Source organism: Bos grunniens, chromosome X (assembly GCF_055505025.1).
Source record: "Bos grunniens cultivar Pamir isolate PY7600 chromosome X, Bosgru_T2T1.0, whole genome shotgun sequence".
In the NCBI taxonomy this organism is placed as follows: domain Eukaryota; kingdom Metazoa; phylum Chordata; class Mammalia; order Artiodactyla; family Bovidae; genus Bos; species Bos grunniens.
This window is the reverse complement of record NC_141194.1, coordinates 52,466,935-52,482,156: the sequence shown is the minus strand read 5'-3', so window position 1 is coordinate 52,482,156 and position 15,222 is coordinate 52,466,935. Positions and strand designations below refer to the sequence as shown.

At 46.0% G+C, this 15,222-nt stretch overlaps 1 protein-coding gene across 2 annotated transcripts in view; it reads right to left on the bottom strand.

Annotated features, from left to right (window-relative positions):
• Positions 1-497: 497 nt before the first annotated feature.
• LOC147340356 (uncharacterized) overlaps positions 498-15,222 on the bottom strand; it is a 31,190-nt gene continuing 16,465 nt past the window's right edge. For both annotated transcript variants that reach the window (XM_086388705.1, XM_086388706.1), the window contains exon 5: positions 498-771. In XM_086388705.1, the coding sequence (XP_086244831.1) occupies positions 767-771 (5 nt within the window). In that variant the 3' untranslated portion in view covers positions 498-766. The remainder of the gene's footprint in view (positions 772-15,222) is intronic.

Below are 15,222 nucleotides of genomic sequence, written 5' to 3'. Positions count from 1 at the left end.
TGTATACATGTACCACAACATCTTTATCCATTCACTGACACACATCTATGTTTCTTCCATGTCGTGGATATTGTAGATACTGGTTCAAGGAACATTTGGGTACATGTGTCTTTCTGAATTATAGTTTTCTCAGGGCGTATACCCAAGAGTGTGATTTCTGGGTCATATGGTAGTTTTATGGGCTTCCGTGGTAGCTCAGCTGGTAGAGAATCCATGTGCAGTGTGGGAGAACCCAGTTCAAATCCTGGGTCGGGAAGACCCCCTGGAGAAGGGATAGGCTAGTCACTCCAGTATTTATGGGCTTCCCTGGTGGCTCAGACAATAACGGATCCGCCTGCACTGTGGGAGACCGGCTTTGGTCCCTGGGTTGGGAAGATCCCCTGGAGGAGAGCGTGACAACCCACCTCGGTATTCTTGCCTGGGGAATCCCCATGAGCAGAATAGACTGACGGGCTACTCTGGGGTTGCAAAGAGTCAGACACAACTGAGCAACTAAGCACAGCACAGCACATGGTAGTTTTATTCCCAGTTTTTAAAGAAATCTCCATACTGTTCTCCATAGTGGCTGTATTAATTTTCATTCTCACAAAGAGTATAAGAGGATTCCCTTTTCTCCACATCCACTCCAACATTTATTTTGTGTAGACTTCTGATGATGGCCATTCTGACTGCTGTGACAAGATAGCTAATTGTGGCTCCTGATTTTCATTTCTCATGATGAGCGAGGTTGAGCATCATTTCATGTCTTTGTTGACAGGTTCCGTTTTTACTCTGGAAGAAATCGACACTTGAACATCACCGTATAGTTCTCAAAAGGTTTGTTTGTTTGTTTGTTTTTGGTAATCTAAATGAAGGCAACAAAAAGGAGTCATTATCGCAGAATAGGATCATCATCCTCTTCAATTCAGAAAATTAAGTCAAGGAGAGTGTAAGTAACTTGCCCACGGTCACAGAAGGAATAAGTGGTGGGACCTTGATTCAAATCTAGGTATCTGTGGCTTCATCACCTCCCAGCTTGGCACCACAGGCTGATGGTTTCCAGATCCACACATCAGGCTCAGCACTCTCTTCCTGACTACAGACTCCCCTAGTCAACTGACAGGGCTGCAGGGAGACTGCACTCAACAAGTGCTAGGTAACTTCTGGGACACCGGAGATGCCTTCACAGGGAAGAGAAGTGAAAGACACACTGGGTCCCACAGGCCTCTACCCACCCCCTGGAGGGTGTGAGGAGCTACAGTAGGAGGTTCTAAAGGGGGCTGTTTCTGTGACAGACAGGCTGATGGACTGCCATTCTGCATGCATGTGACAAGAAACACTTGTTCCTTTGAGTTTATTTCTCTTTACGGTTGACAATACATACCACATGGTGAAAATACACAAAGCAGATATGTAAAACCAAGCAGATATATGGATAAGCAGATACATTCCCATTATACCGACGGAATACCTGACAGTAAGACAGCATTTCTTTGTAAAAGGAGAACATTCTCCTAGACTATAGCAATGAAACAGGAAATTAGTCTTTTTCTTCATTATTAGCCTCATTCCCCCATCACAGATGAGGCATCATGGGCACAGAGAAGTAAGGTCAGCTCCCCCAAGTTGTTCTGATAGCACGTGTTTGAGTCCCCCAGGCAAGGAATATTCAACATGTCCAAACTGCACCCATCCCCCCCAACCCCCGCTCCCCACACAGCTGCACCTCCTTTACTGTCCCCTGACTCAGTGCAAGGCAGCCATCTCCCCAGCTGCTTAGGCCAGAGATGCTTAAAGCCTTCCTTGCTTGCTGCCTCTCTCTCACCATACTCTCAATCATCAAGCCTCACCTCTTGGCCTCCTAAGTCTAAGTAAGATCCTGTTCCTTCTCTCCATCAGCACAGTGAGTTCCCTAGGCCAGGTCACCCTCATCTCTCTCCTTGACAAGCACCAGCAATCCTGATGCTTTCCAACACATGGTCTGTCCTGCTGCCTGAGGAAGGGAAGCTTTCTTCAGTGCAATCTGGACATGACACCCCTGCTCAAAACTCTGCATGGGCTGCCTGCTCCTCTTAGGATATTGTCCAGCCTCCTTGACTAGGCACAGCAGGTCTTGTCTGCCCCCAAATGCCCGATCTTCACCAGACACCCTCCTTCTGCTCCACGCCCCACTTGATATTCCAGCCACCCAGACCTCTCTCTGTTCATCAGATGGCCGGTGTGCTCACACTCCTACTCCCTAGCCACCCCCTGTCCCCTCTCTTCCCCTCCCCACCCACCGATTTCACAATCTCACTCCTGCCTTTGCCTCCATCTTACATGCCCTTTCTCCCTCCTCATCTGCCTGATTCCTTCTTAGATTCAGCTGTCAGGCTCGGTAGAGCAATTTCCATTTTTCCTGGGGAGAACCTGGGAGAAAAGTCACAGTTAACAGATTTGATATTTTTACCAAATGGAAGGTGGTGGAGATTTCACTATGAATACCTGCTGCACGATGAGCTGATACAAAATGCAATCTAATGGCAGAGTTTTTCTGGGAAAGGCTTCCTTGCTAAGCAAAGGATACAGACAGAAAAGCTCTCCTCGTGCTTTATATGGGCCCGTTGTTGTTCTTTGAATATGGCCTTTTGAATTTGGTCACAGCGTTGGAAGCATAAAGGGATCCAGGGTGACCACCTGCTTCACAGTGAGGAGGGATAAGCCGAAGCATGGGAATTTCAAAATGTCACTTTACGGTGTCTGTGACCCAGTACACGGAACAGGACTTGAGCTGCCCTACCCACACACTGTGTGTTGATGAGATTTTCACTATTTTTCACTTTATAATGTTGAGTCCCTGTTAGGACGAGATGAAGTATATTGACACGTCCTCCCTATGCAGGGGTTTGATTTACTAGTCCCTGTGGTCATCAGGGAGGCAAGGACGAGCTGACAGCTCAGTATGGGGACCCTCCTAGGGAATGTCACAGCACCTTCTTGCAACTCCTCAGGTGTCTCCACCTGGTGCCATCAACCCATGGAAGAAACTGCCAGTTCCTGTGATGGCCAGTGGAGGGAGCGACCCCACTGCTGCTTCTACCTGCTACAGATTCAACTGTGACGACTGACTTCCTTCACTACAACTTGTCTGAGCAGAACACACCTAAATATGAAATGAAGTGTGTGCCTGTGGTATGTAAAGCCAATTAAATAGTTGGACATGGCACCAGTTCCACCACCCCACCCCAACCCCCACCCCAGCCAGAGGATGGAGTAGACTCTCAGGGGCTCTGGCATGCCTCCCTCCCCACTGACCTGTCCGTAACACAGGGTGCAATGTAAATGACTCCCCTGGAGCCTACTTATGGAGCTTGTGGAGCCAGGTATATGGGGTTTTATTCCACACAGACCCAGAGGGGTAAGGATGAACCCCAGCCTTCTCACAGACAAGGAAACAAATTGAAAGAGCTTAGGTGGCTGATGCAGTAAAAGCTGGATCTGGGAGTCACGCCCTAGTTTCTCTTGAGTGCAAAGCCAGTCTTCTCTGCAGTCACAATAACACGCGTGGCTTGTGTTTCAGTTACTGAGATGCAGATGTTGTTCCATGAGAGGAGAGCCATCAGTGTTCCAATCTCCTGTCCGCTTGTGAAACGCGGGTACCCAGTAGGGCAAAGCTACCCTGAAAGGTTCTAAGCCCCTTTGTGTGTGTGCCTTAGGAGGACCTGCCTTGCAGCCAAGAAACTGGAGTCCGGTGGAAGGAAAGGGTTGCTCCAGAGGCAACACCAAGCAGGACTTTAACTTCCCCTTCGGGGAAGCACGCTGCCATATCAGAGCGTCTTTGCAACCAGCCCCCACCCGTTATGTCTCCACCAGTCTGACTCTGTTTATCAGATATAAGGAATCGGAAGGCACGCCAAAGCACAGGAAGTGTTTTTAGTGGCTGTAAGACAGCACTGGAGACGACCCAGCTGCCATGGTGCTCTGGAGACAACTGGGAATGAAAGTCTGTCTGGCTCCACCTGTGTCCAGGTCTGTGCTCTTCTGCTCGTGTGTGTGTAAACTGTGGAAGGTCAAAGTGCCACCTCAAGAAATCTCCCCGCCCCCCCCCCCGCAAATGTGTCCTGACTAGGGATCCACACCACATCCCACCCCCGGACATTTGGCAGGGGTCAGATGCCCTCTTCTGTGTTCCCAGAGTTCTGTAATTTAAATCCTGCCATTGCTTTCATCACACAGCACGTGGCAGTCATCTGCTTGCAGGGGACAGTCCCCATTATCCCTAAGCACTCCAGCCGCAGTAGGAGGAGACATAGCGTCTGGTCCCTGCGTAGAACTATTTCCTCAAAGAATGAAGGACCAGGATTCAAGGTAAATTCTCAGAAAATAAAGCGTAGCTCTTCGTGGACCAGTTACTTTTGTGTTAATAACAACACAGGAGAATGGAGTAAGCAGGACATCTGTAGAATCAGATTCTCTTCCCTTTGGGTGCGGGGATTGGAGTGCATGTTTCATATGACCCCTAATTCTGGAAACTCCTGATCAAAGAGGCTGCAAGGTTCATTACACACGTGTGGGTCACTCTGTTGCCTCATCAGCCACAGTTGTAGCCTCACAGTAGAAGTGGGGTCAAGAACCTTAGAGCACCGGTCAGGTCACTGAACGTTTCCCAAGGACCAAGTGGAAATGTAGGCCCCACAACTATGTGTCCAGACGATGGACTGTTGAATGACCTCAGGCTGCTAGTGGAGTCTCTGACACTGTGCCTGGAGCACAGGCGTCTATGGAGGCGGGGACACCAGTACAGGTAGGAAAGGCGTGTCGAGTCCAGAAGAGGCCGTCAGCCTCACTCGGAGCTGCCACTCCTGCATCTTCCTCACTCCTTGCTTGCCCCACCTCAGCTGCCTCTGCTCTTTCCCCCTGTCCTGCTTCTGCCTCCCTCACAGGCCTGGCACAGGCATGTCCATCAGCACCTATGACCCCTGCTTGTCCCTGTTGTTTTGCCGACAGAGCAGACTCTTACCCAGTGCCACGGTATATAGTCCCCACTTTCTGTTCAACTCTCACTCTCTGCTCCCAGGTGCCCTGGCCTCCTGGTAGTATCTGCCCCCCGCATTTATCCCCACTGTTCCCTCTTCTGCAATATCCTGACCCCAGATGTCTGCTGTGCTGACTCCTTTCCCCCTTCAAGTCTTTGTTAAAATATCAGCTCCTCAATGAAGCCCTCCCTGGTTGCTCTGTTCAATACTGTGACTTGCAGCTTTCCCCCTTGCTGCCCACAGTACCAGTCCCTTACAGGACTTACATGTATCTGATCACAGCACCACCCGCTTCTAACACACTGTAGAATGTCCTGGGTTGTTATGAGGTAGGGTGCCTCCTACCCCTACCCCTTCCCCTGGGGAGAGTAAGTCCAGCACAGGGATTTCTGTGGGCTGGCCACTTGTATCCACCACAGAGAGCCAGGAAAAGCCTCGAAGCATATGTGCTGCCTGAAGCAATGTGCCTGCCTCCCTGCTAGTCCGTGAGACCCCTGAGGGTCATATTCTTCTCATCCTTGGGGCAGGCCCTCCCTCCACGCAGGGAGAGGGCCTCAAGTTGCGGGTGCCTCAGTTTCAGCCACACCTCCAGCCCAGCAGCTCCATGACCTGGGACTCAGGAGTCACCTGGCTTCACTTCAAAGTATAAACGCCTGTCTTTAAAGGAATGTAGATATTTTCAATGTTTAGACTTTGCTTTGGGCCTCAAGTTTTTTGGCACCCACATTGAGTAGGAATTGTTGTAGCCTCTGAAACACAAGTTCACAATTTTTGATGAATTTGGTTGTGCCAATGTGAAATAACATGAAACATATGGATTGTGAAGTCAAGTGGGCCTTAGGAAATATTACTAGGAACAAAACTGGTGGAGTTGACGGAATCCTGGCTATTTCAAATGTGAAAAGACAATGCTGTTAACGTGCTGCACTGAATATGCCAGCAAATTTGGAAAACTCCGCAGTGGCCACAGGACTGGAAAGGTCAGTTTTCATTCCAATCCCAAAGAAGGGTGATGCACTGGACACCCAACACCAAATAATCCACCAAACTGAAACACTAAAGACTCAATAAATAAGGCAAGACACATGAAATCAGCTGAGATGAAATTCAAATACAGGCTGACATGCATTTTAACAGCTTTATATGCTGCCATGGACAAACCCAACTGCACAGAGCACTGGTATGGTGAACGGATACAGCCCTTTCACAATGTTCCATGCAGCCACCACAAAGAGACTTCAGACCATGGTACCCCACATCCTACAAACCCCAAAGTTCACAGCCCAAGACACAGTAAACCCCTGAAGGTTTCAGCACCCTCAATCCCTGGTTCACAGGCTTATCTCCAGGTCAGAGATGGCACACTCAGGGTGCAGAGCCACCAAAGGGTCAGAGACCTCCCATGCTTTGTCAAATACACTTTGTGATGTCACAACCAAGGGTATGGACACCTAGGGTATTCACATCCCCTGAAATCCCTACATGGATCAATCCTAGTTGTGAACTTGAGGCTCTTCTAAGGAACTGGACATAAGGTGTCCAGCCTCCTGCCAAGACCTCCCACCCTCCAAATGGTATCCAGATGCCAGTAAAGGCACATTCACTCCCCTGCCCCACTGAGGCCAGTGTGAACTGGTGAAACACCTTTGCAGGGGTCTGTGGAAGCACCCATCAGAATTTACATTCCATCCTGCCCTCACCCTCAGCAGCATTTGCCTTCATGAAAGAGGGACACGTGTCAGTCCTATTCTGTGATGCCTCCTTAGGGTTTAGAACAGTGTCAGGCACATGCACATAGTAGGTACTCCACAGATGTGTGTTTAGTCAAGGAAGTCTTTGATCCAGCGGTCTCCCTGCTGTGAATGTGCCTTAAGGAAATATTCCCACATGCTCAGAGATGTGTGTACAATGACAGCAAATTTCTAGGGGAAACTCTAGTGCCCATTGATAGTCAGCAACCATTTACTTAAATTTTCATTAATTTCGTTCAACTGGTATTGTCATTTTCAATGTACAAATCTTACACCTCCTTGGTTAAATTAATTCCTAAGTTCTTTTTATATTGTAACTGGAGTTTTCTTACTTATTAGGAGTATTCACCACTAGTATGGAAATACAGTTGAGTTTTGTATATTGAAGCTGGTGATGATTTCACAAGTGCGTACACAGCTTTTTACACGTCACACATACCACGATAAAGTGGTTTAAGAAAATAAAAATGAAAGCAAAGTAAAGGTATGCCCAAATTAAAAAAAAAAAAAAAACCTCAGGGAATGTGTTGGTAGAACTGGCTTACAAGAAAAATTAAAGGAAGTTCTTCATGCTATAATAAGTAAATTCAGAGGTTAATCTGAATCCATGTGAAAAAGCAAAGAGCACAGGTAAAGGTAATTATATGCAGAAAAATTCTTTATGGACACATATTTCCCTCCTTTCTTCCTGTATTTAAAAAGCAACTGTCTAAAACAATATCACATAATTTATTGCTGTGAAAGCAGTAGTTGCTCAGTCATGTCTGACTCTTGGCAACCCTGTGACTGTAGCCTGCCAGGCTCCTCTGTCCATGGGATTCTCCAGGCAAGACTACCAGAGTGGTTAGCCATTCCCTTCTCCAGGGGATCTTCCTGACCAAGGGATTGAACCCACGTCTCCTGCATTACAGGCACATTCTTTGCTGTCTGAGCCACCAGAGAAGCCCAATTATTGTTGGGCCAACAACATATGGCATGTAATATACTTGCAGTAGCAGCACAAAGGAGGTGGTTTGGAGCAAAGTTGTATTAGGTAAGGAAACAAATCTGGATGCTGTCAAACCCATACAAACATATGCAAAGTATCAGAAATCATGACAAAGAGGGTGAATATAACAGAAGTTATAAATAGATACCTGATATCCCGCCGTATATCAGCTTTTCATCACATAATGTTATATATAATGTAATAATAATAAGAATGTATTAATGGGCTTACCCTTTACAGATTTATGATATATGTGACAATATGAGGAAAAGAGGGAAACCCGAATAGAGCGATATAGGAGTAATGTTTCTATATCTCGTTAGCATTTGTGTAAATTTCCAGCTGATTGTGATAAAGTAGGATGTTTACAGTGGCATACAGCTAAGGAAATAACTTAAAAGTAGTGGAAAATCAGTAAAGAGTTTAAAAAGCTACATTAGAAAATATCCGTTGGATGGAAAAGAAAGCAGTAAAATGAGGACCATAGAACAAAATGACATAAGACAGAAATGTACATTGGCAGATGTAAGTCTGTATCAACATTAAATGTAAATAGATAAAACAATCCAACCAGAAGGCAGACATTGAGAGAACAGTTAAAAAAACATCCATGTCTATGTTGTCTACAGAGGACACAGTTTAGAATCTAAGATACAGAAATTACCATGTATGTGTGTGTGTGTGTGTTCAGTCGCTCAATCGTGTTTACCTCTCTGGGGCCCCATGGACTGTAACCTGCCAGGACCCCTCTTCATGGAATTTTCCAGGCAAGAATACTGGAGTGGGTTGCTATTTCCTACTCCAGGGGATCTTCCAGAGCAAGGGATTGAACCTGAGTCTCCTGCATTGGCAGATGGATTCTTTACCACTAGCGCCCCCTGGGAAGCCTTATATGACCCAGCAAGTCTACTCCTAGGGAGTTATCCCAAGAGAAATGAAAACATGCTCACACAGTGGCCTGCACTCAAATATTCCACACATGTATTCCTAATAGCCAAACATAGAAACAACCCAGTTATTCAACAACTGGTATACAGATGAAAGAAAAACAAAAGAGTATACCTGTACAAAGGAATAATACACGATAAAAAAAAAAAAAAGTAACTAATGCATGTAAGAGCAAGGATGCATCTCAACTGTGCAAATGAGAGAAACCAGACACAGAAGCCTACGTATTATATGATTTCATATCAATGGATTTCTGGAAACGGCACAACTGTTGGCACAGAAATGTATCTGTGGTTACCAGGGTACAGGAGTGGAGGAAGGAGTCAGACGGCAAATACCCCAAGGGAGCATTTTTGAACATTGAGACGTTTTATACCTTTTTATTGTGGTAGCATTTACACCACAGTATACATTTGTCAAAAATCTACAAATGGAAATACGTTAAAGTGTTGGCTTTTATTGTATATAAATTATACCACAACACTTTATTAAAGGAAAAGGAAATTTTAAGTATTTAAATACTGGTTATTGTATCCATGTAGACCATGAGCTCAAAAACATAAAAATCTAATTTGGAATTCTTCCTAGACCTGGCCAACTTCCAGAATTCACCATGACGGTTTTGTATTTTATGACAGGAAACTTGGTCTTAACCATGTTTACGATTCCCTCTCCCTCACCTCAAGTCCAAATTCTTGCTGAGTTCTGTCCATTTTACTTCGTAAACGTCTAATGCATCTACTTTTTCTAAAACATCTATTTCTGTGTCATTGACTATGCTAAAACCTCTGACTGAGTGGAACACAACAAATAGAGAAAATTCTTAAACAGAGGGCAGTGCCAGACTCTTCGACCAGTCTCCTCAGAAACCTGCATGGGGGCCAAGAAGCACCCGTTAGAACCAGAGTTGGAACAAATGACTGCTTCATAGTTGGGGAAGGAGAACGGCAAGGCTGTACATTGTCATGCTGCTTATTTAACTTATACGCAGAGTACATCATGCAAAACTCTGGACTGGATGACTCAAAAGCTGGAATGAAGATTGCTGGGAGAAATCTTGACAAGCTCAGATACACAGATGACACCACTCTAATGGCAGAAAGTGAAGAGCGACTAAAGAACCTTTGGATACGGGTGAAAGAGGAGAGTGAAAAAACTGGCTTAAAACTCAACTATTAAAACACTAAGATCATGGCATCTGGTCCTATCACTTCATGGCAAATAGAAGGGGGGTAAGTGGAAGCAGTCCATCCTAAAGGAGATCAGTCCTGGGTGTTCATTGGAAGGGCTGATGTTGAAGCTGAAACTCCAATAATTTGGGCACCTGATATGAAGAACTGACTCATTTGAAAAGACCCTAATGCTGGCAAAGATTGAGGGCAGGACAAGGGGATGACTGAGGATGAGATGGTTGGATGGCATCACCAGCTCAATGGACATGAGTTTGGGTGAACTCCGGGAGTTGGTAATGGACAGGGAGGCCTGGCATGCTGCGGTTCAAGGGGTCACAAAGAGTCGGACACGGCTGAGTGACTGAACTGAACTGAAGTGGAAGCAGTGACACATTTCATTTTCTTGGGCTCGAAAATCACTGCAAATGGTGATTGCAGCCATGAAATTAAAAGACGCTTGCTCCTTGGAAGGAAAGCTATGACAAACCTAGCTTACATGCATTCTCAGGCACTTCAGTAGTGTCTGGCTCTTTTTCACCCCATGGACCCAGGCCCACCAGGCTCCTCTGTCCAGGGGATTCTCCACATGAGAATACTGGAGTGGGTTGCCATGCCCTCCTCCAGGGGATCTTCCTGACCCAGGGATTGAACCCATATCTCCTAAGTGTGCTGCATGACAGACAGATTCTCTACCGCAGAGCCCCCAGGGAAGCCCATGAAAATCCTGCTGCTGCTAAGTCACTTCAGTTGTGTCCGAATCTGTGCGACCCCAGAGACAGCAGGCCACCAGGCTCCCCCATCCCTGCGATTCTCCAGGCAAGAACACTGGAGTGGATTGCCATTTCCTTCTCCAATGCATGAAAGTGAAAAATGAAAGTGAAGTGGCTCAGTCGTGTCCGATCTTCACGACCCCATGGACTGCAGCCTACCAGGCTCCTCCGTACATGGGATTTTCCATGCAAGAGTACTGGAGTGGGGTGCCACTGCCTTCTCCAATGACAAAACTAGACAACATATTAAAAAGCAGAGACATCACTTTGCTGACAAAGGTCTGTAGAGTCAAAACTATGGTTTTTCCAGTAGTGACGTACAGATGTGTGAGTTGGATCATTAAGAAGGTTGAGTGCCAAAGAATTGATGCTTTCGAATTGTGGTGCTAGAGATGAGCCTTGAGAATCCCTTGGACAGCAAGGAGAACAAACCCGCCAATCCTAAAGGAAATGAACTCTGAGTATTCACTGGAAGGACGGATGCTGAAGCTGCAATACTTTGGTCACCTGATGCGAATAGCTGACTCATTGCAAGGGACCCAGATGCAAAAAATTGAAGGCAGGAGGAGAAGGGGGCGACAGAGGGTGAGATGATTAGATAGCATCACCAACTCAATGGACATTAATTTGATCAAACTCAGGGAGATAGTGTAGGACAGAGGAGCTTGGCGTGATGCAGGCCATGGTAGTAAAGAGTTGGACACGACTGAGCGACTGAACAACCACCACCACCTTTGAGCTTCCCTAAGCTGCCAGACAGAGAAGACAATGGTACCCCACTCCAGTACTCTTGTCTGGAAAATCCCACGGACGGAGGAGCCTGGTGCGCTGCAGTCCATGGGGTCGCTAGGAGTCGGACACGACTGAGCGACTTCACTTTCACTTTACTTTCATGCATTGGAGAAGGAAATGGCAAGGCACTCCAGTGTTCTTGCCTGGAGAATCCCAGGGAAAGGGGAGCCTGGTGGGCTGCTGTCTATGGGGTCGCACAGAGTCGGACACGACTGACGAGACTTAGCAGCAGCAGCAGCAGAAGCTGCCAGAGCCCCACTCTAAGCAGGGCGAAGAAGCTTTCTGTGTCTGTCAGTGGTAAAGGCCTAGACTTAAGTCTTCACACACTCCGTGCCCCCTGCTTAGGTGATGATGGGTCATTAGAATGCTCATCACTCCCTCCCAGAGCTCAGACCAGGGAACCTTCTCACGACAGTAATGGAGCACCTACCCTGGTACAGAAATGGGAGTTGGAGCTGTTTACCCCCTCTCAATGTGTTTTCTCTCTTTACATTCATTTGCACATTTCTTCTTGAGTCACCGAATCCAACTCCGCTCATCCCCACCTGGTAACTCTAACAAGCTGCATCTGCATCTCTATCAGGGCGGGTGCACGTACCCCCTGCACTATGTATTTTCCTTCTCTCCCTTCAGAATCTCTAGACTCCCAGACACCACCCTCAAAAGGGGCAGTGATGCAGGGGAGGTTGTGACTCTCATCCACAGCCTGGGTCAAAGCACGACTGTGTTATATATAACCTCTTTCACTCTTAGAATGAACCTTATCTTCTAGCTTTCCTCCTGCTTCTTGGCCCCCCTGCTCACCGTTTTGCTTTGCTTTTCCCTTAGGTCCATTCCCTGTGTTTCTCCTTTGCACTTCTTTTCTGTTTATGTGTCTGTCTGGCCCACCAGTGTGATATTCCCATCATCCACCTGACATCACTGGTCTTGTTATTTCAAGCCTTGCAGACACGTCCTGAGACATGCTAATAATCAGTGTGTGTGTACTCAGTGAAGGAATACTATTAATGACTGACAGGAAAAGCATCTCCTCCATGTAGGAGTCGGCATATAGGTGTCATATTTGTAGCACGATACATAGTCTTGTGTGTTGTTCCAGACACTGTAGGAGTGTGACTCTGTCTTGGTGCCCTGGTGCCCTTGCATGTCCCCACTTAGGCTACATAGACAAGGCTAAACTGCAGGCTGACTTGAATCTTGTCAGAGAACCTCTGATTGCTCTTGCAGCAAGGGGAGATAAGCAGCCTGATGAAGAGCTGCTATGAGGCCATTTCTCACCTGCCTCCTCATCCAGCTGGAGGTGACACAAAGTTGTTACTCATCCACCTCTGGTTTCAGTTGAACATAGGATGGTCTCCCTAGACCCAGCTGAGATACAGCTGTGGACTGCAGAGCTGCTCAGTACCATAGGGCACAACTGTGGGCTCCTTCCTGGCAGAGACCCACCACCTGTAGTGCCTTTACTGAGGCCTTCCAATTCAGTATCAAACCACTGGACTAGGGACAAGGCAACTGACACCAGGGTCATATTGCTTCTGCACTGTCTATAAGGTAGAATCTGAATCCCTACGGGTTCATTGTCTCCTTACTGGCCAAGCCCGTAGAAGGTGACAAGCCAAACTAACAACTGCAGTGGTGCCCTGAGGCCCTGTAGCTCCTGCGCTGTGACTTAGGGACTGGCTGCCTGACTACGTGACAGACTCTGGTGTTGAGTTGTGTGATGTTGCGTGACCAGAATACTGGCTTATTTTCTTTGTCATCACAAACAGCAAGGAGCACAGTTTTCACTACATATTATGACTTAGGGTAGCCTTGTCAGTCCTCATTAACAAACCAACCTTCGAATGGATGCCATGTCTGATACCAGCTATTGAATCTGCTATTGAATCAATATATTTATTTAGACAAAATATGTTTCTGAAGTCCAATTCATTTTAAAAGTTAACCTTATAGTCTAGTTGAAATTCAAAATTTGTATCACTTGTGAGAGAATTGTAATTGTAAAGGTAAATGTTTAAATGAAAAAATGGAGTAGAATAAGCCAAATCCATTTGCAATGTAATGCCTATTGCACATGTTATCTTGTTTATTCTTCATAACAAATATTTAGTGTAAACTTGTAAAATCCATTTTAGAAATAGGGTAACAGATCCAAAGGATGAAAATACCTTTCTCACTTTCACACAGTATGTGTCAGAGCCAGTACTGATACTCTTAGTTATGTCACATGCTGTGCTTAGTCGCTCAGTCGTGTCCGACTCTTTGTGACCCCATGGACTGTAGCCCGTCAGGCACCTCTATCCATGGGGATTCCTCAGGCAAGAATACTGGAGTGGGTTGCCCTGGCCTCCTCCAGGGGATCTTCCCGACCCAGTGATTGAACCCAGGTCTCCAGCACTGCAGGCGGATTCTTTACCATCTGAGCCACCAGGGAAGCCCAGTTATGTCATGTCATAGCCAATGAGGAGACAGAGCAGATAAGACTCAAGTCATTTTGTCTCACGAAGTTCCCCTCATTCCTTTCCCTTTTCTTCTAGCTAGGATCTAATCTTGTCAGATAGCTCCATGACCTAGGAGCTTTTCCACATACTTTTTGGTAAGATGGGACACTCTAACTTAAGTCTCGTGGTAGATTTGAACCTCCCATTTTCAGTCCTTTTGGACCTGCATTTTCATACCTCTGTAAGGGCACAACAGCTGCTATTTATAATCCCTTGTTATTCCTTAAGCAGAGTGCATTCTGAATAGGTCCTTTGTAGCAGAAATGTATTTTTTTGGTGCGTGAGGATGCAGATGGGGCCTCAGAGATGTAAGCGTTTTGTTATTATGTAATAATAAGAATAGAGAGGAATCAGACAGCTGGAGGACTTCCTGTAGCTCAAATGGTAAAGAATCTGCAGGAGACCAGGGTTCCATCCCTGGGCTGGGAAGATCCTCTGGAGAAGAGAATGGCAATCCACTCCAGTATTCGTGACTGGAGAATTCCATCCACAGAGAAGCCTGGCGGGCTACAGTTCATGGGGTCCCAAAGAGTCGGACACGACTGAGTGATTCACACACACACACAGACACACACACACAGACACACACACACAGACACACACACACACAGGTGGAGGGCTTCTGAGATCTGGTGACTATCAAGCCAATAGAGTACGTCATGGAGAAGAAAATATGTTTGTGGCTACTCTCTCCCTGCACCCAAAAAAACTTGGAAGGCAAGTCAGAAGTGTGTGAAAGATATGGTGTGGCATTTGCCATGGAATTTGACAGCAGTTTTTTTCCTGTCTCCCTACAACCTTTAACAATGGCTTTGGCATTCCATTTCTCTATAGGACAATACAATCATATTAAGTTTTTAAAAAAATGTTTCCCTGTCAATGATTTCATCAGGGACACCAGCATATGAGATTTGGGTGGCACATTTTGTAAACACATTTATTCAAGAGAAGACCAAAGGCTTTTATGCAATGTTTATGTGTAGGTATATATATATGTATGTATATGCATTAACATGTAGATTACACCTAAAGAATATGTTATGACCCAATTTTTTTAACCCTAGAAGTGCAAGGGTGGTTTAAATGTATAAGGTTACCAATGCATTTCACCACACTAATAGAAAAATGGAGGAAAAACAATTCTATGACCATCACTATTGATACATTATATGTGTTTGATGAAAATTAATCTATATTCAAGACGGCAAACTAGGGATAGAATGGAACTTACTCTGATAAACTATATCTCCAAAAAACGCAACATAAACAGGTTGAAATGGAGAAGATTTTTCATTTCCTATTGGGA